This window comes from Phocoena phocoena, chromosome 12, assembly GCF_963924675.1.
Source record: "Phocoena phocoena chromosome 12, mPhoPho1.1, whole genome shotgun sequence".
NCBI classification, from domain to species: Eukaryota; Metazoa; Chordata; class Mammalia; order Artiodactyla; family Phocoenidae; genus Phocoena; species Phocoena phocoena.
The window spans coordinates 10,302,247-10,324,275 of NC_089230.1; the positions used below are offsets into that span (position 1 = coordinate 10,302,247).

Genomic DNA, 22,029 nt, shown 5'->3' on the forward strand with positions numbered 1-22,029 from the left:
AATGACAAGACTGTCTTAAAGAATATAGCAAAGTATTTCAAATCACTTTCACATAGACTTTCATCTAGTCTCACAACACCATTACAACACAGGCTGATTTAAGGACTATAATTCCAGTGGGTTAATTAGGACTTAAAGCACAGAGCTAAGCCTGGAATTCTGAAGTTCTTAATTCCTAATCCAGTCCTTAAACTCTATAAGATTATAAAGTACCACTCTATACCATGGTCCTGGTAATTCCACCTGTCAAACAGATTGCCTATGTGCAAATGATGTGCATGGTGCATTCCTCAAGGTAACACTAAAAGTTTCTGGACACTGTCCCTCCTATCAGCATTGTAACAGCATCCCCTGCATTTTACAGCAAGCTCACAACGGCATAAGGAGGTTTGGGTTTTCAAGCCTAACTCTGTTTGGCAAACTTCTCTTCCTCTGCTCCCCAATTAAATGGGGAGGAAGAAACATTAAGTATAAAAACTAAATCATAAATGAAAAGGAAGAATCTCATCTCTGAGAAGTCTTGTCTCTGGGTACACTAATGATTGTATCCGAAAGCTCTATAACACAGTAAAGCATAGCTCACAGGCACAGGAAAATATAAGTCATTAGCTATTAATAGAGCCAGAGAGTCAACTGTTGTAATTAAATCATAGTGTAATCTTCTGTATAATCCTGAGTTAGTCTTTGACAAGTTTCCTTGTGGTCAGTTTTGGAAAAACATCTGCTAATGGTAAAATTTTTGGTTCTGAGAGGGAAAAATTACATCCTTCTGGGTGGAAAAGAGTCACAGTCTTAGGAGACTAATTTTTATGAAAACTTTATATTAATGAAGTCCAATTACTGGCTCTCAATTTCTTTTTAAGTTAAAAGAGACAAACACAGAAACAAACTTATGAAAGCTACTACGGACTGAACAAACACAACATTCTGATTCAAAGTCCCTATATGCTTATTCCAGAGATAAAGAGCAGAAATACAACTTTCCCCAATTAGAAAGGAAATACGCAAATAACAAGTATCTGTACAACTGAAAATGTCCCTTTTCTAGACCGACCTAATACTAAAAGATAACAATACCTCTGTAACACCCTTAAAGAATAAGCAGCTGATCCCAGACCACAGGGGTCCATGTACTGACAATTTTGCTAAAGATCATTTAGATAGCTATATTCAAGCCCAGACTTTTCTTAAAAAGCCAGATCAGCTCTGAACATGTGCTGGGGTTATTTTCATTATTTTAGTATTCTACATGAAGCACTCAATCAATAAATATTCAAATAAATTAACTATGTAAGAAGTTTACTGTACTTGGTCATTTGAATGCTGAAATAGTAATTTTTAGCAGTCTTTGCAAAATTTCATGTTACACTGTGCAGGCCCAATTCAAATGCACTCCTGACACCCTACAGCTATAAAGTATCTCTGGAGCTTGAACGTGAGAGATGCGCCAGGTCTGAAACAGCCTAACAGTTGGACAGTTCCAGCTTAGAAAAGGCAAACCCTGCAATAACCTAGATCCAGAGCCTCAGAGGGAGTCTAATTCACTGTCAAAAGAAGAAAAATCCAGGGGCTTCACTGGTGGCACAGTGGTTGGGGGTCCGCCTGCCGATGCAGGGGGCGTGGGTTCGTGCCCCGGTCCGGGAAGATCCCACATGCCGCGGAGCGGCTGGGCACGTGAGCCATGGCCGCTGAGCCTGCGCATCCAGAGCCTGTGCTCTGCAACGGGAGAGGCCGCAACAGTGAGAGGCCTGCGTACTGCAAAAGAAAAAAAAAGAAGAAGAAGAAGAAAAATCCCTTCCAAAATATATTCTTTTTTAAAAAACAGACTCTTTATTGTTATTTCTTATATATACTATTGAAATATGGGAGTGCCAAAAGCAAACCGGAAAACAGAAACTGCAAAATAACAAAGAACAAGCTGAACCCTTAATAACAAAGAGGGGACAACTCCTCCTCCTCAGAGGCAAAAGTTCTGTATCCCCATTCCCGGTTCTGAAGACCTGGGAACAGCCCCTACCTGCGGGGCTCTAGCAAACACAGAGCCCAAAGCAACTGACTCTTTCCGTGTGTAACAGGAAAACTCAAACACCAGGGCCTGTCCATTCCAACTCCAACATGCTAATAAACTATATGACCACACAGAATGTGTACAAAATAGTGCCCACTGTTGTTAATAAATATTTGTTAAACAAATATGCAGAGCTGTAGAGATTCATACAATGCCTTGTTAACCCGTTATCTGTGGGTGGAAGGATTACTGCAGAATTGTTATGTCTTTATATTTTTCACATTACCTGGACATGTTACAGAAGACACCTATCATTTCTCCTGTCAGAAAAAAAATTAATAACCATTTTCCTTTTTTAATTTTTAATTCAGTGTGGCTTCAAAGAAGGGATGATAAGCAAGTTTAACATCTTCAACCAGGTCAGTGGCTTTCAAACATGTCTATTCAGCCCCAGATCATTTAAAAAAAAAAAAAAAAAAAAAAGAAAGAACAGTTGCAACGACCAGCAAAACTACTTATCTGTCACGTGCCTTAAGGGGTAATTGAACTACACAATTCTTTCTACACAGAAGAATTGTGAAATACTAGGTCTAGCTTTAATTTTCAGAGAGAAAAAAAATCACTTAAACTTCTTGTATGTTAAGTATTTATCTGTGGAATTATACTAATTACAATGGGGAGCCACTTTGTGATTATTAAAAATGCTATACGCTTAGCCTAAGGGTTTATTACAGTGTTTCCATCTAGCCTATTCTGCCTCACATTACTTTTCATCCTTTTAGGCTTTTATGTCTTGTAACTCCAATCAAATCCCCACCTGCCTGAGGACAGAAACTTTCTCACACTTGGTTGAACACTTTGCACAGAACAGTGTTCAATAAATTACTGACCAATAAACATTATCCACTTTCTAGACTTTAGCTATCATTTTGACTACAAAATCAAAAAAAAAAACTCAAAGGCAACAAATAAGCTCAAAGAAGTTTCCTAACATTACAGTATCTGGTGCAGATCATAAAACAGGAGGAAACAATGTTCACACCAAACAGACTATACGTATCCCTTTACGAATCATCTGTTATAAAATGCAAGCAAAATTTAAATATTCTAAAACTCATTTCCTGTAAAGAAAGGCTGTTGAACTGCAGATCAAAAACTATCTGAGAAAGTTAAATAACAAAAATTCCATTTCCAAACAAAAATTAATCCTGAGAGACTTTCCCCTTCAAAATGCAGTTTACCTAGAGTCCTAATTTTTGATGATATAGTAAAAGAATACTTTTTTAAAAAGGAGACGACCAGCCAAAGTTGAATTCTTGGGTTTTGACTGTTATCCTATTACAAGAAAAGTAACCCTGGCTCTCTGACCCTCCAATTTTACTTCTAGAAATTTATCTTAAAGAAATAATCTCACAAGCATACAACTGTAAGATAGCATTCTTTGCAACATCATTTGTCATAGCGAAATATTGGAATCAACCCAAATATTCCTCAATCAGAAATTTGGTTAAATAAAGATATATCTATTCTAAGGAATACGATGCAGCATTATTTAAATATGGATAACGTAAACAGGTAGAAAATGTCTAAGATATATTAGGCAAGGCAAGCAAGTGGTAGAAGAATATGTATAATATTCTACCATTTTAAAACTTTATTTAGAAGTACATATACCAGGGACTTCCCTGGTGGCGCAGTGGTTAAGAATCCACCTGCCAATGCAGGGGACACGGGTTCGAGCCCTGGTCCGGGAACATCCCATGTGCCGCGGAGCAACTAAGCCCATGTGCCAGAATGACTGAGCCTGCGCTCTAGAGCCCGCGAGCCACCGCTACCGAGCCCGCGCACCTAGAGCCCATGCTCCACAACAAGAGGAGCCACCGCAGTGAGAAGCCCGCGCACCTCAATGAAGAATAGCCCCCGCTCGCTGCAACTAGAGAAAAGCCCGTGCACAGCAACGAAGACTCAACGCAGCCAAAAATAAATAAATTAAAAAATTAAAAAAAAAAATAGAAGTACATATACCAGACTGATCTCCGAGAAGTGAGGTTTCAGAGGATTTTTAGCCATTTATTTTCTGCAGTAAGCATTTCAAAAAATGTTTTAATCTTCTACAAAAGTAATTTGTAGTCAGGAAATTAAAACTAGTGCCCCATTCACCCCAAACCTGAAGTCCGTCGTTTCCCCGGAAATAAAACATATCCATTTGCAGCTATATGTACCTCATTTACTGAAAGCTAATACCACATGCAGCAACAAGACTGGAGATGGTCTTAATTCATTCAGCCTCCTAAACCTCTTGAAATGATGAATATAAAGGACATTAAAAATAGGATTGCTTTTATGGATTTCCCATCCTACAAAATTAAGAATTCACGATATGAATTTACAAAAGCCACTTGTACTTTAGAAACAGTTCCTCCAAAAGAAAAATATTTATGCAGTGTCTTGTGGTGAAAATTCAGTCCTGAATAAGAATGTTGGAGTTCAAAATCACCAAAACTGTCACAATCAAAATACCTAAGTTCATATTGACCAGCAAAAACAAGCCTCTCCAATCTAATCATAAATTGTTCCAGCATTCTGAAGGTTTTCCACCACTGTGTCCCATTTTTTTCTATTTTCAAAAAAAGAAATGATTCGAAATGGGAACGTGGCAGTTATGTACAGTGAGTATGTAAACTGGCAGAGTTCTCTGCCCCTCAACTCAGAGACATGCAAGCAAGAATTCTCTCCCAGTGATAGGCAGCCCTGTGTCGAGGAACTAGGTAGGTGCTAAAATAAAACCTGTTCTGTGCTACCTGTTCAAAAATAGCTCTGCAAGGATACTTCAAGTTCTAACAGACGCCACTTTGTACAAAAACATCCACAGGAGTATTACAAAAAAGACAGCAGTGGGCTTCCCTGGTGGCGCAGTGGTTGAGAGTCCGCCTGCCGATGCAGGGGACACGGGTTCGTGCCCCGGTCCGGAGAGATCCCACATGCCGCGGAGCGGCTGGGCCCGTGAGCCACGGCCGCTGAGCCTGTGCGTCTGGAGCCTGTGCTCCACAACGGGAGAGGCCACAACAGCGAGAGGCCCACGTACCGCAAAAAAAAAAAAAGAAAAAGACAGCAGTGATATTTTAGCAAACTCAGCGTCAAAAAGTACTCTAATGCATTTTTAATCCGCAAGAGAAAGTGAACAACTGTCCTTCAATCATCAGCGTCAGGGCCAATGACACGGTTTCCCTTCCCCGGGGTCCACACAAACTGTTACAATTGGCTTACCAGTCACGCTCCTTAAGAGCTTTAAAAAAAAAAAAACAAGACAAAAAACCTCGTCCCTCCCCACACCCACACAAATATTTGTCTTCTTCTTTTCCCCCTTCCATCAAGTGGTAAGAAAGGAGGGAGAGAATCAATGTGACTGTCCGCTCTTCAGGACAGAAGAGCATACAAAGAAAGTAAGAGTTTACGCAAAGAGGAGTTTAAATTTGACTCTTCCAAACTATGTAAATGCAGAAGGTTCTATGAATTAAAAATATGAAATAGCAGAATGTTAACTGAAGTCTTAGCAGTGGGTCACAGGTAATGCCCGACTGAAGTGCATGGCTTGAAAACTATTTCTAATGAAAATTCTGTATCGTCACACCTCACTTCACCAAATTTAGTAACAAAACAGTGTGAATGGCATTTTTTTACTTTAATCCTATGGTTTTCGTGTATGAAACGGGACCCAGGAAAGATGGGAGGGGGAAAAGAAGATAAAAATAATTTTCTAGGTATTGTTGGGAGGAAGGGGAAGAACCACGGAAACCAATGAAAACTTCAGAAAAAAACAAAGCAACGATTTGGAATAAAAAGCAGCATGCATAATCCCAAGGAAATTCTGGACGTAATTCAGGAAAAATGCTTCTGGACACAGAAGACCAAAAATGAAGACTAAATGTCCCCAAGTTGTTGACATTTAATAAACATGTTTCGCTAGGAACCTGGTGCTCAATTAATTAGTACGAGTATATGTACTTAGGCAGCAAAGTTTCTCCCTAGCAGATGGTACAACAGGCTTCAAAAATAAGGGGAAAACTTACTTCAAGTTGTCTCCTTGGTTAGTTTAACAAACATCTTACCAAGAGATACGGAGGAGTGGGGATTGGCATCAGATTACTCTTGTATTTTATTTAGGATGACAGAGTTAGGACAGGGTGGCAGCAGGGCCCCCCAAGCCAGAGAAGACACTACCCACAGGGCCACTCCAGCACCTCCCCTTAGTGCTAAGTTCCATTCCCAGGCCAGACAAGGCTATAAAAAGCCTGGCCTCTGGCCAGCTGGCAAGACCACACACCAGGTATTTTTAACTTAAGGGGGCCTGAGGATGAGGCCAACACCAGTGCACCAAAATGTTCAGGAAAGAATAACAACCACCTCCAGCCAGGACGGTGGTCGATACATCAGATTTTTTTCCTGAAGTATTCTGATTACCAATCAGTGTTTTAATGGTGATGGAGACATAAAAAGATAACATTTGTGAGAGCTGATAAAAGTGGGCAGATACTTCATTGTGAAAAAGCACAATCACTTTGAAAGACCATATGTACAGTTACGTAAACGGCAATGTGAACATCAAACACTGGCCAAATAAACTGGACTCTTATTTTTTATTCCTGACACGTAAGACTACAATCTTGACTTTTGTTGTAATTACTCTGACCGTTTGCTGTTGTTGTTCTTAGTTTCCCACTGGTCTTGGCACTGGGCCACACATACAGATACCATGAAGCTGCTCTCTCAGACAGAACTCCAATGCAGCAAGGTCACACGAAGCTGAATGCTGAAGGGCTCAAGGCTGACGCTACTATGGTTACTGTAATCTTCTGGATAAATAAGTATTAATCAGAACTTTCTTTTAGTTTCAGCCTTTAGTGTTAAAAATTCCATGTGAACATCGACATTAGTAAAAATTTTCTGCCGTAAATGAGTATCATTTCCTCTTTCTTGGAGACCTGAAGGTTTTCAGACATCTCTGTCATGATTCTTACTCTCAACCTTGAAAGCAGAGGTGTGCGGTGACAGGACGAGGCGGAGGCAGGTAAATGTGGCCGGAAGCACAGCCGCTGCTCTCTGACTGCTGGATGGACTGGGTCCTCCGGAGGCTCCCAGGGTGCGTGCAGGTGGGGGACAGCAGGCCCAGAGCTGTAGTCAGGAACTCCTTTCTATTTAAAGGTAAGCTTACAAAATTTTATGTAACCTGCCCTTTTTTTTTCCTCTTAAGAGCAAAAGGCAACCAGAAAAATGTTATCTACTTGTAGATTTGCATTAAATAATTTTATCACAGAATGTAGCCACATTCAGTGTATCCTTAAAACTGAAAACACTAGGATCATCTTCGACCTAAATCTCATTAAAATGTCTGCTCTCATATGCCATTAACCTCCAGCTTTTTTTTTCCCCCCGTTGTATCACCTCTCTCAACTAGACTCTCCCTCCCGGTTCCCCTTCAGTGGGGAACTTTTATCCTGACGGCACTGATCTCTCCTCGGGCTGGTAGGAGAGCCTTACTGGCCTTCCTACTTCCGACCTCCCCTTGGCTCCTTCCTAAACACAGCTGGGGAGGTCATTTTCCCCTGAGCACCACTTCCTGAATTCCAGGAGGCTTTTCCTGGCTACTCTAAACAAAGGCCACCCCCGCCTCACACAGCCTCCTCAGGCCAGGCGCCCTGCCAACCAGAGGACACTCCAGTTGTGCTGTTCAGTTCATTTATTCATAGGCTGACTCTGGGTCTTCAAATTCCTTGAGCCACTGGAAAGTCTAGGGTATTACCAGGTAGCACACTGTGCAAACCTCTTGAGTTCCCAACAGATTGGTAAGAAAAAAAACTGCTTTATTAAAGATGTTTTTGTAGAGATTTCCAGTAAACATGTCAGATTAAATTATCATGTTTATCTCTACTCCCTCATAGAACCCCATTAAAATAAAAGTAAAGGAACTGTTTTAAACTATAAACCCACAAGGACAAAGAAAACCGAAGATGAGATGACAGCAGATAAGAGAGGTCAAAAATGTTTGGAAGGAGTAAAGCAGACAGACAAGTGATAATTAAAGTTTTAATTTGTTCTAGGTGAGAGGATAAGAAGCAAACTAATTAAAGCTCAGAACCCCAAAGACTCAGGAATCAGAGGGTGGCAGGGGGCTGGGTGAAATGTGTTAGTAGTTATTCAGAGCCCCCCTCCCTAATCCCCACCCCAGTCCTGTCAGAAGTCAAGAGGATTCCCATCTGGAGGGGTTGGCAGTAGAGAGGGGCTGGAAAAGAGAGCGTTAAATGGAAACACACACACACACACACACACACACACACACACACACACATATGCACATACACGTACACACACATATTCAGCTTCCAGATGCCCTGACTTCCTCTCTGGAGGAGTAACTGTGGGGAAGGGAGAACACAGATAACATCTGAGGGGTCTCAGACAAAATGGTCTGATCCCCTCCTCATTAACCAGGCCCAGCAGTGGGCATGCCTGTCGGAGTACACAGAGCTTTCTATCAGCTTTTAGCTTTCTGTCCATGTGCACCAAACTGTTACAACAGACGTTCCAAGAAAGCCTTCAAGAGAACACTGTGGAGCAAATCTCCAAAAACAAAGATCCTAAGATGATCATCGGTGAGATAAACTACCGCATCCATCAGAAAAAGAGTAAGATGGCATTTTTAAAAAGGCAATTTAGACAAAAACAAGTTCATGGAAAGTGAAACTATGAAAGCAGAAACCAAAAATTCACCAGAAGAGATGGAAAACAAACTAAGACTATCTACCAGGAAACAGAATAAAAAAGACAAAGGGATGAAAAAAGGATAGAACAAAAGGTTTAAAACATAAAGAATTAGGGCTTCCCTGGTGGCGCAGTGGTTGAGAGTCCGCCTGCCGATGGAGGGGACACGGGTTCGTGCCCCGGTCCGGGAAGATCCCACGTGCCACAGAGCGGCTGGGCCCGTGAGCCATGGCCGCTGAGCCTCCGCTCCGCAACGGGAGAGGCCGCAACAGTGAGAGGCCCACGTACCGCAAAAATAAATAAATAAACAATAAACAAGTCCAGAATTTCTAACATCTGACTAATAATAGTTCCAGGTAGTAAGAGAGGAGAAAAATCAAGATGAGGAAATTATCAAAGAAATGACAGCCCTCCCTTGCAAAAAATTCCCTGAATTGAAGAGTTTCACGCTGGATTGGCCCAGCAAAATGAACATAAAAATACCACCTGCAAGGTTCATCAATATTTTAGAATCAGAGAAATAAAAAGCTTCTAAAGTCACCAGAGAGGAAAAAAATAGGTGGCATAAAAAAGATGAGGCACTGGATTTCTCAACAGAAGCTTAGAGAACAATCGAACAGTAACTTCTGAAGGAAAATTATTTCCAATCTAGAAGTCTATACTCAACCAAACAACTAATCAAGTGTAATGGTAGAAATGACATCTTTCTGACATGCAGGGAAACTTTCCTCTCCTGCACCCTTCTTAAGGAGCTACTGGAGAATATACCCCACTAAAATGAGGGAATACATGAAGACACGGATTCAGAAAATTGAGTTTGAAGCCAAAGTAGTTCTAAGAATGATGGTTAAGGGAAATTTTACTACACATACGCAGCAAGACATGAGAGGAACGGAGTTCAGAATGCAGAAAAAGAGGAAGAGGGATTCCAGTTCTGACTGGGGACTCAACCACTGCCTGCTGAAAGCCACAGAAATCTGGAAACATGCAACACGCTTCATTCCAGATCAAAATCTGCCGTGGTCAGTCTAACTGAAAGAATTTAAGTCATCTGAATGCATCCTAGCTGCAAAGGAGCCTATGAATTTGAGTTCTGAACTGTAGAGGCAGAGCTCTTAAACGTGGGCATTTCTCCAAACATAAAACAGCTATTCAACAGAGGGTGGGCATCCAAGAACATGAAAAACATTGAATACAGCTGATTAATTGATGGGTCCCACCTGTACAGTTCTATCAGAGGATGAAGACGAATTGGTGATATTTACATTTTTCAAAAGTAAAACAGGGAGGCAATTACCAACACCAAGATAACGGAAAGTTGTATACTAAAGAAATATATTCATAGTTCATGTCTCAACTAAAGACAGTTACTTTATACAGCCCTATTAATGTAAACACTGAATGCTGATTTAGCCTTAACGGGACGAGAAAGGGAAAAGGAACTGTAAGGCCGGACAGTGTAAAAAGAGTTAACTTTTACATAGTAGAATAGATAAAATCTAAATTTGAAAAAAAAAATAGCAACATAATCATGTCATTTAGAAATGGATTTAAGTACCAGAATAAATTATTATGAGTTGAAAATGGCTGCCTCCAGGAAATGGAACTCACGGGCAAGGAAAGATGGAGTAGGAATTGGTATTTTTCTCAAGAAGCCTTGTAATACTATTTTTTAAACTGCGTACACACACCGAGGAAACTGTTTTTTAACTTTTCCATTTACATGTCTCCTCCACTAGACTGTGAGCCTCTCGATGGCAAGTCCTTTCTACCGAGTGAGGAGCATACCGCAGACCCTCTTTAACACTGGTCATCTGTAGCCAGATGTCCAACCAACATTAAATAGCTGTGATATTTTTTAAGGTACGCTCTCTTTTTCAAATACAAACAGGAAAGAGCCCTCAGAATGAATATGATAATTCATTAAGAAGAGACTGTTGTGGGGCTTCCCTGGTGGCACAGTGGTTGAGAGTCCGCCTGCCGGTGCAGGGGACGCGTGTTTGTGCCCCGGTTCAGGAAGATCCCACATGCCGCGGAGCAGCTGGGCCCGTGAGCCATGGCCGCTGAGCCTGTGCGTCCGGAGCCTTTGCTCTGCAATGGGAGAGGCCACAACAGTGAGAGGCCCGCGTACCGCAAAAAAAAATAATAATAAAACAAAAAAAAGAAGAGACTGTTGGGCTCAGCTGCATTGCCCAGCCAATCAGACTGACCCTGCGGTCCATGCACCAGAAGCAAACTAAGCCAAGTGTAACAGTAATGGCAACAAGGGAAAATTTGCGAATACTGACACTGACACTGGTGTCCTTTTTAATCTAATTTTTATAATTAACTTGCTGGATATTGCAACCATATGTTATCTGTAGGAATGATTCAAGCGTGCATATTCGGCAAAGCAATCAAAACGTAAGTTCAAATGCAGGTTTCCAAATGGCAGGTGAGCCACTAGCAACGAAGGATTTGCGACCTTCCTTACTCATATTCGAATTATAAGAATAAGGTAATCAACTTAAAACAAGGTAAGTCATCCCTTACATCTTTACCTTGAAAAGAAATCATCTGACTTAATTCATGTGTGACTCTGGATTTCCATGTAACTAATGTTTAATAATCATATAATGCCAGGCTTACATCTTGTCATTAATATTAAAAACAATGTAATGAATACTAATAAAAAAAAACAAGAAAAGATGCCCTAAAATATGTTATCAGGGGCAATAATAACAGATAAAACTGGCAATAATCAGAAAAAGTGATGACAGGTGCAGTTTTTTACATCCCTATTTATAAAAGCAGAGGTCAGAGATGAACATAAAAGTCAACCAGTAAACTCGTTTAAGGGGGAAATGAACAATGTTTACGTTTTTATTCAGAACTTAGCTTCTTTATGTATTTCCATATCACAATAGCAAAAAAGTGGAAATGACCCAACATCCATCAACAGATAAATGGATAAATAAAATGTGGTATTATCCACATAATGGAATAATGTTCAAACAAAAGAAGGAATGAAGCACTGATACATGCTACCACAGGCGTGAACCCTGAAATCAGCCAGACACAAAAGGTCCCATATTATATGATTCCATTTATATGAAGTGTCCAGAATAGGCAAATCTAGAGAGACAGAAAGCGGATTAGTGGTTGCCAGGGGGAGGGGACCTAGGGGGAGGAGGAACCAGGAAGTGAGTGCTTAATGGACACAGAGGTCTCATTTGGTGGTGACAAAAAAATTTTGGAACTAGACAGAGGTGATAGTTATGCAATACTGTGAATGTACTAAATGTCACTGAATTGTACACTTTAAAGTGGTTATTTCTATGTTGTGTGAATTTCACCTCAATTAAAAAAAAAACTCTAGGGCTTCCCTGGTGGCGCAGTGGTTGAGAGTCCGCCTGCCGATGCAGGGGACATGGGTTCGTGCCCCGGTCCGGGAAGATCCCACATGCCGCGGCAGCGGCTGGGCCCGTGAGCCATGGCCGCTGAGCCTGCGCGTCCGGAGCCTGTGCTCCACAACGGGAGAGGCCACAGCAGTGAGAGGCCCGAGTATCGCAAAAAAAAAAAACTCTAAGTGTGATAGACATGGTAACATTCGGTTTTCAACTTGGTAAAAGTCACAAAGGACTTTCCATGAAACTAATATGCAATGTCAAAATGAGGCTACCTTAATTATAATCCGTCTTATTATTTAAGAACTCAAATGAATCCTAGTCTCAGTGATGAGAAGCGTTCCAGTTTCACCAGAATCATAAAATGTAGTGCTAGCACGGGCCCAGACTTAAAGCGCCAAGAATCTGAAGTCCTTGCTCTGCCACTTAGTAAGCATGTAAATTTGAACAACCTGATCAACCTCTCTCGCCTCACTTTCCTCATCTGTAAACTGAGGATCCTAACACCTATACCTCAGAAGGCCATCGTGAGGACTGAGTTAATCGACGTAAAGCAAGAAAAACAGTGCCTGACAGAGAATAAGCCCTAACAAACGCTAGCTATTATTATTAATAATAATTTAAAATGGAGATAAATCGCGTGGCAAGAATTAAATGAGCGTAATGTAAAAGTACTTATTAGTATAATACCTGGCGCCACGACTGTACTTTGTCATCTAGTGACCGCCTCTCAAGAGTACTAGGAAAACGGGCCCAGGAAGAAGACAAGGACACTGTGGGGGGAGGAGGGGGTTGGTAATTCCTGTCCTTCCTGGAAAGTGAGAATTACTTACCTACCATACATCCTCAACGGGAATAAACCACACGGCAGTAATTTTTAAAGGTTCAGGCTAAATCACCTTTCTCTACTCCTAGGTGTAGCCGCAACCTCCACTTCCGGAAACAAGCTACAGTGCAGTGTGGGTGTAAAGGCTACAGCTCCAAATCTCTGTCCGCAATATACCCTTTCTAAAAGCTAAGCGTCTGCGAAGTGCTCTGGCCCCATAAAGCACGTCTACTCAGAATAGTGAGCTCAACTTATCAATTCCACTTACGGAGAACTAAAATGTCAAACTTCACGGTTTTCTCCATAAATAAACACTGACTTTTACACAATTCCAGTATGAGCATGGATGTAAAATGTTCCCCCATCATTTCACAGCCCCCATACTTCCACCACACAGGACAGAGCTCTGCCTCCACTGGGAAGGAATTCTCTACCCTCCGGCAGTAAATCCCTACCGGAAAACTGTCTTTCTATAAACGGCCTCCTAACCGTTTGGGGGTGGAGGGCAGGGGTGGTCCACAGCAAACAACGTCAGATGGCCGGTGTTCGGACGAAGAGCTGAGCTCGCAGCGCACCGGCACCAAATCTGAGTCAGCTCTGAGCTAGAATCTTAGCTCCTCTCCCTCCTGAGAGCGCTACACTAAACAGGCAAATGCAGAGGGACACCACCGGCCAGGCAGTCATGCAGCAGCTGTCTCCAGCCCAGTCAATGGCGTCAGTCCCAGCCAGAAGGAATACAGGGCCCTGCACTGCACGCACTGAAATAAGGGACGACAGAAAACCAGCTGCTATAACTAGCTCAGGCATCAGAAACTCCTCAGGGGTCTAAAAACAGGGTTAAAAGTACAGCTCAGAGACGTCAGCAGGCTTCCTACAGGTCAGCAAAGGAGCTGGTCACTGAGTTCAACTGGAATCTAAGGAGGCAACGGGAAAAGAGCCTGCCCGCAGCTGAGCACAGGTGCCAGATGCGCCGCTACCACACTCAGACCTCTCTGCACTGGGGTCCACGGATCTCACTGGCCAGAGGCTACAATTCTGCAAATTCTTTCCTTCGCTTGTTTGAAAATGTTCGTGAAGTGTCACGTACTGCTCTAGATGATGGGCTACAGCGGGGCAAAACCAAGTGCCTGCTGCCCGGAGCTTCTGCCCGAACAGGAGCAAGCACACGCAGGTGGTAAGCGCGGCGGAGGAAGGACGAGTGCCCGGGCGGGATGAGTGTGTGCTTCTACTCCAGCGAGTCGGAGACGGCACCTCAAGTTAACATTCCTTTGAACAGAAAGCTAGAAGTAATAAGACAGCAAGACTCACACAGACCTGGCCAAAGCCTGAGAGGCGCAGGAAGGACAAACACGAAGGCACAGAGGAAGAGAGATGGTATTCTGAGGGGTGAGGGTCAGTAGTGGAGGCTCGGGGACCCTCAGTGAAGGGGGGACTCCCAGAGGCAAGGCCAGGGCCTGACGTACGCCCTCAAAGGACCATTCTGGAGTCCGCTGTGATAATCCACATGGGAGATGGGGGCCTGGCCACAGGGTGGCAGCTGTCAAGGTGGTGAGAAGTACTCAGTTTCGGGATCTATCTTGAAAAAAGGGGGCAATGGGATTATTTAACAGATTGAAAGGCTGAGAAAGAGAGGATGACTGTGAGGTTTGGGCCTGGGCAAGCAAAGCAGAAGCACAAAGCTGCCATTTATGTAGTGAGGAAAACTGTAGGAGGAAATGGAGCAGGTGTTTTTTTACACAGGAGAAACTTAGGAACCGTCAAGTGTTCTCTACAAAGATTTAGTAACCAAAAGCACCCCGCCCTGCCCCCCGCCAGTTATGAATTCAGAACTCAAATTCAGAGCCTCCCTTGCAGCTAGGATGCATTCAGATGACTTAAATTCTTCCAGTTAGACTGACCATAGCCGAATCTGACTTGGAACTACACACGCTGCACGTTGCTCGTTGCCCCATTTCTGCAGCTTTTAGCAGCTGTGGTCAGAACTGGAATCCCCCCAGATCCCTCTGCTTCACTGTTCACTCTGTACTTTATTACTCTTGCGATGTGCTGCATGTGTGGAGTAAAATGTCCTTTAACTGTCATTCTGGGACGTTCTCTACATGTGCTGTGATACACCTGATGTCGTGAAGACAGGGCCAGTGATGTCACATGTTATCACTCCCTCCACCCTTTATTTTTTAAGTCAACGAGGAAGAAGAATGGGGGAGAACTCAGCCGCAGACAACAGTGGACAAGGGAGAGAGCTCTCCCTCTGGCAGCCCAGTGCACTTGGAAGGGAACTCTGGTCTCTCCTCTTCTCTCCAACTATGAGAATTTGGCCAACTACCGGGGAATAAGATCCTCTCATCTCTGAGACCCTGACAAGTGGCAAGGGACATACAGGTAGGAAGTAGAGAAGGAAAGTCGTTTCTGTATGAAGCCCACAACACTGAGAAGACCCTCCAAAGATGTAAAACGCCTATATACCTAGGCGTAGATACTCAGATATCTAGATAATCTAGATACCTAGATTACTGGGCTATCTCAAAATCTTATTGGAAATTTCAAGGTAACATAGTAACTAAAGGAAAGGGAAGTCTCCTTTCTGGCTGACTGTTTTGCAGTACGCGGGCCTCTCACTGTTGCGGCCTCTCCCGTTGCGGAGCACAGGCTCTGGAGGCGCAGGCTCAGCGGCCATGGCTCATGGGCCCAGCCGCTCCGCGGCATGTGGGATCTTCCCGGACCGGGGCACGAACCCGTGTCCCCTGCATCGGCAGGCGGACTCCCAACCACTGCGCCACCAGGGAAGCCCCTTGGCTGACTGTTTTAAGGAATATTCTGAAGCCCACAGACCAACAATTATTCTAACCCTCAGCTCTTCCGCAGTTCTCTCTGGCAGCAATGATGATGATGATAATTGATTAAAAAGGAACTTTTTACTTTTAGTGTTCGGAAACCGTCCCTGCTTGGCTGTCTTTTCTGTGGAAACATCTCAAATTGGTGTTCCCTTCCCAGCAGACATCTCCCCAGCCCTCCTTGCGACCAGCTCCTACAACCATCCAGGTAGAACTAGATTTTTTCAGTCTCAGGACCATTAAGTAAAACTTAATTACCTCAGCAATGATAGATTTTTTGCATTTTTATTCCAGTACTTTCTGAGTTTGTTTGTTTTTTGGGGTTTTTTTTTTTTTTGCTATTCATCTTACTTTTTGTTTCTGAATGTTTGATGTTGTCTAGAACAAAGGCAGTGTCTTTGACTAACCCTGAAGAGCCAATTCCATTGGTCTGTTTGGTAGTTAATTAAAAAAAAAGTATACTCTTAATGATTTAATACCAATAAAGGGAGACCAATTTGCTTAAATCTTTGGAACAATCTGTTTTCTAGATTAAACACACTTCTTTGTAGGAAATGGGAAGCTGCGTAATGCCTGCTGCTGTAGACAGTTACTAATCTTGGGTTTCGGACTTTGTTAGTAGGCAAGGGATGTTCATGTTATACACACACACTAACCACACTCAAGTCTCAGCTCCAGAATTTCCAGGAACTTTCTAGCACCTGGCTCCACGTAAGGAGTTCCTCTTGAGGTCAGAGAAACCTGGACTGAGCAAGGTCCCCAGTGGTAGTGAGGCGTCCACACAGTCCCACTGAGAAAAGCAAGGCTGCTGTGGCTTCCTGCTTTTTCTCCTTGTAATCCCCTCTTCCCTTCATGCTTCCACCCTTCTTTCTCTTCTCCCTCTCTACTAACGTGTTTTCCTAATTCCATTCACAACTACAGTTTTAACTTTTATAGCTATTTTCAAAACTGTAAGGGCAAATGGCCTTAATAGATATGTTGCATATAAAAATAATCAAACTGCCATAAACAACTTTTTACCAGAAAGAATTTAACTTTCTTCCACTAATATAAAAGAAGAGACTTCCTTTACCCTTAGGAAAAAACCTGTTTTTAAAATACAAAAGCAAAGCCATCCAACTCTTCTTTGTGGAGGTGAAAGAGGAGGTGAGGTAACGGCACAGGACAAATCTTTTAAAACTTATTATTTCCATTAAGAATTCACTGTACACAGTTTATCCCAATGTTGTACAGTATACACTATTTTCAGAACTACTTAGAAAGTAATAGTGTGTAAAATGTGTAAGTAATTACTGGCTCTCTTTGATTCTTTTTGTGACTCCAAGTAAAGTTAGCACCTCAAACTTAAGATTTTCTACATATTAAAAAAAATAACATTCTACATATCTAACACACACCAGGTATTCAGAAGGAAGAGGTTCTCTGAGAAAATTTTCACTTTAAAAATAATAAATTAGGGGACTTCCCTGGTGGCCCAGGGGTTAAGAATCGCCTGCCAACGCAGGGGACACGGGTTCGAGCCCTGGGCCAGGAAGATCTCACATGCCGCAGGGCAACTAAGCCCGTGCACCACAACTACTGAGCCTGTGCTCTAGAGCCACCGAGCCCACGTGCCACAACTACTGAGCCCGCGCACCTAGAGCCCGTGCTCTGCAACAAGAGAAGCCACCACAATGAGAAGCCCGCACACCACCATGAAGAGTAGCCCCCACTCGCCGCAACTAGAGAAAACCCACGCTCAGCAACAAAGACCCAACGCAGCCAAAAATAAATAAATAAATGTATTGAAAAAAAAGTTAGAAGATAATTTATTGTACTGATTACAACAATTTGCTAATCTTTGAGCTAATCTCTTTCCCCTTTAGAAAGAATTTTAAAGAATTTGGGTTAGTAGCTGTACTAATACAACTTGTCAAGCGTTAACCCTTAAATTTCACCAGACTATATTTGAAATGACAAGACTCTAAACTCTAAAACTAAAATAAAAAGACATTAACTTACTACTATCTTAAAGGGAAAATCCAAGCTGGGAGACCTTACAGTCAAACTCACTTAGCAGGTGAGCAGATACAGATTTTTCCAGTACTGCACATAGATTAAGCATTAACTGACAAGGACTGAACTGTCCCAACTCCTGGTTCTGGCCACATTTCTTCCCTTTAAGCAGTGGTGGGTTTCTGACTCACTGGAGGAGGGCTGGAGAGCAAGCACCCAGGGCGTACACCTGCAGGTCAGGAAGCTGCTTCTGTGTCTATCTCTGACACCTGGTTGTTAACCCTAGCTGCACAGAAGAGTCACCTGTGGAGCTCAGAAAGAGGGAAGCTTTTACATTCAGATGCCATTGATATGGGCATCCATCTGGGAGGTGTCAAAGCACTGTAGGAGAGTCTAACCTTCTGCGAAGTTTGAGAACCACTGGCCTAAGCTAAGCCACTTAGTTTAACTTTCAATTTATCTTCTGGTATTTTTGTTTTTACCGTTTGCTTTTCAGGGAGCTGTGAAGGAATGTGGTTGGTTGATTTTACTGTTATCAACTGTTAGCTTTAACTGAATTGTTTAAATTTTAACATAAATATCACACTAAATGTTTCTTTGATGAAAGCAAATAAACCAAATGTATTTAAATATCCAGGTGATTATAACGCTGCCTAAAACGTATACTTGAGTTTTACATTTCAAAAATAAAAATATAATAGAAAAGCTTAACAGATATTTTAGGTTGAATGTCTAGATATGTAAAATACATAGAACTCATATGTAAATGAAAAAACAGAATAAGCTACCAGCAGAGAATAGGCACTATACACTGTATGTAACCTTTAAAATTTCTAGGGCAATGTAAATATCCAGGTTAAAAAATAATAATAATAATAATAAATACACACACACACACACACACACACACACACACACACACACACCAGTATAAACTTCCTAATATAAAAGTAGCTTTCCAGGACTTCCCTGGTGGCGCAGTGGTTAAGAATCCGCCTGCCAATGCAGGAGATGCGGGTTCGAGCCCTGGTCTGGGAAGGTCCCACATGCCACGGAGCAAGTAAGTCCCTGCACCACAATTACTGAGCCTGCGCTCTAGAGCCCACGTGCCACAGCTACTGAAGCCCGTGTGCCACAACTACTGAAGCCCACATGCCTAGAGCCCATGCTCCGCAACAAGAGAAGCCACTGCAATGAGAAGCCCGCGCACCACAACAAAGAGTAGCCCCCGCTTGCCACAACTAGAGAAAGCCCGTACTCAGCAACGGAGACCCAATGCAGCCAAAAATAAAATTAATTAATTTTTTTAAAAAAGTAGTTTTCCAAACTACAAGAGAAATCATTTCACATTTTCTCATTAAAATTTCAAGTATAAAACCTGGTCTTACCTCATTTTTAAGAAAAAAAGCTAAAGATTTAAAACTTTATATTTAACCTAAAATTCAACCTCTTCTAACACACCTCTGTTAAGAATGTCACACTGAATGCTTCAAAATATGTTGAAATTCAACTACAATATAAGAAGTAAATAAAACCAGTTAAATAGTCCAGAAATTTAAATTTTAAAGCACAACTAAAAATTACCATATCTAGAGATCTTTTCAAAAATATTTTCTTGGTACAAAACTCCATCTACAGGGAACTCTGGCATCAAAGACAGTAGCATCTGCTATCTAGTTGGAAGCAGAAATGTTAGGTGTAAAGCTTATATACCTTCATATTCACTGATGAAGAACAAGTGAGGAAATCAAGACAAAATGTGGCCAACAAAAGGCCATTATTTATACAGTCTGCAACCCGCTAAAAAAAACTCCAAACGTTTCAGGTATACAAGCAAAGCAGCTTGGCTCCAACTCTCTTAGAACAGAACATGCATATATAAAAATGCTGTGAATACACAGCAATAGAAATCTCAAAGCATTCACTATTTTACTGGCCAAAAAGTTTACCTTCATCTTATTGATTTGTTTGTTTATATATGTATATATCTATATACATGTAAAATACATGTTTAATATATTATTTAGTACAGGTAGATGTCTCTGAGTGAATACAAACTATCAAAAAATTAAGACTCTGAAGGTAAAACAGACACTAGGCACCCATTCCTCTCCATTATGTTAAGTCTTCCTTTATTTCACTAAGTCAAGCCTTCCTTTCTCATCCTATCACACCCTATTATGCTCCTTAAATAGGAAGTCTCAGCTCTGTTTTAGAGAAAACTAAAATTAAGCCCTGACTATCGAATTCACACTTAGGATTCAGAGAGTAAGTCTAAATAAACATTTCATGTCAAAAAACTCTTTTAGGGCTTCCCTGGTGGCGCAGTGGTTGAGAGTCCGCCTGCCGATGCAGGGGACACGGGTTCGTGCTCCGGTCCGGGAAGATCCCACATGCCGCGGACCGGCTGGGCCCGTGAGCCATGGCCGCTGAGCCTGCGCGTCCGGAGCCTGTGCTCTGCAATGGGAGAGGCCACGACAGTGAGAGGCCCGCGTACCGCAAAAAAAAAAAAAAAAAAAAAAAAAAAAAACTCTTTTAACCAGTCCTTCTCACTCCATTCTTCCTTACTTTTCAGAAACATTGTTAAAACTATATCGAAACATAATTTTAACTGTATTTTAAAAAGCAATTTTTTTCCAGAATAGATTAACAATATAAAGTAACACAGGTGGGAATCCTAGAATTCATTGGCTCCTTAATAACCCCAAAGAAAACATTTATTTTAGCCAAACAATTGTAATGTTTGTCTCCTTTCAGAAACATCTGCTGCCAAATTAAATATGTGCATTGGAAGAAGTGTTTTGGCTGTTAAGATGGTACCAAATAAAATGCTTATGTTCTGAAATAAATATTCTACTCAAAAAACACACAGCAAAATAGACACATCCAAAGGGTGTAGAGGATAAAGGCACAAATTAAAACACCTATTCATTTTTAAAGCCTTTTTCAAAACAACCTTGGTGTTTAATTCAGTTGTTATTTAGATTGAAAGTGATAAGTTCAGATGGGTCACCTTAACAAAAATAACAAGTTCTATTTAATTTTGCCACGATATCTTTCAAAGCAATAATTATATTCCATATTCTTGTTGTAAAGGTCTTCGCAATACAGATGTGTTTAAAAACTAAAAAGTCATGTTTTCCCATTGCAAAAGCACTCATGAACTTATACATCTCTCACTTTGCCCTTTTTCTCCTTCCCTGGTTTTATAATTCCAACAGGTATCAGGTTATACAAACATCTGCAACAAGATATGGAGAGTTAAAATACCAGTCCAATAACACTTGATAACTTGAGAAAAATCTCAGACCACATAATTGAAATCAGCTTGACACAAATAAATATAACTTCGCTTCTGTAACCTATTCTCGGTGTTATTTCTTTTATATGACAAATCTTTTTTAAAGCAAGTCAGCATAGGCCTATGTATACATTTATGATCACAAAGGACAAGAAAAATGAAATAAAACATTTGCTCAGCCACATCCCCGATCAAGCAAAGGATACATTGGTGTCTAAGTTTAAATACACAAAATCTAAAAAACTCAGAGTCAGATTCTAGTAACCTTAAAGATTATACATCCTCTATGTAGCTCCGTATTAGATGAAATCAACCAGTGTACTTCTTTCTGTTAACCATCCCCAGGTTTGAATTCCAGGAGCCTAGAGGCAGAACATTCTCCACAGAGGCACAGAAAATTCATTTCCCCTCTCAGCTCAATAAAAACCCAAGTAGACTAGTTTTTAGGACACGGTGCAAAACTAATCTGTTTACCATGTATTTGTCTGATGATGTGAGAGAATCAGCAAGTGAAAGACCACAAGTCTAGTTCCAGTTAATAAATACCAAAACGTTGTACTATTATCACATCATGCTTCAAAGACCCAGTCATGAGTATAGTTCAAAAATAAAATTATCACCGTACAAATCAAGAATCCCCAGGTTAATACTAAAATCCAACACTCAGTGGCCAGTTTCCCCTAACTCTCCGAGACAAAAAGTAAGCAGTGATACTATGCATGTTAAATTTCATATAAGCACTGTGGTTCTTTCTAACAGAATACTCATTTAAAATTCCTGTCACAGGAGTAGAACGCCAGCCAGGAATCAAACTGTGACCCCTGAGCCAAAGACAACTTACCACTCAGCTAGTAAGTGGGCAACTCAACATACAAACTTGAATTCCTACATTTTAATCCTTTGCAGAAATATATGAGCAA

The 22,029-nt window shown here is 41.5% G+C and overlaps 1 protein-coding gene across 3 annotated transcripts in view; it reads right to left on the reverse strand.

Annotated features, from left to right (window-relative positions):
• ARID1B (AT-rich interaction domain 1B) overlaps positions 1-22,029 on the reverse strand; it is a 408,409-nt gene that overhangs the window by 333,489 nt on the left and 52,891 nt on the right. The window contains exon 3 of one of the 3 annotated variants that reach the window (XM_065889252.1): positions 12,461-12,471. The exons of the other annotated variants lie outside the window; for them this stretch is intronic. Coding sequence (XP_065745324.1) covers positions 12,461-12,471 — 11 coding nt within the window. The remainder of the gene's footprint in view (positions 1-12,460; positions 12,472-22,029) is intronic. 3 annotated transcript variants of the gene reach the window in all.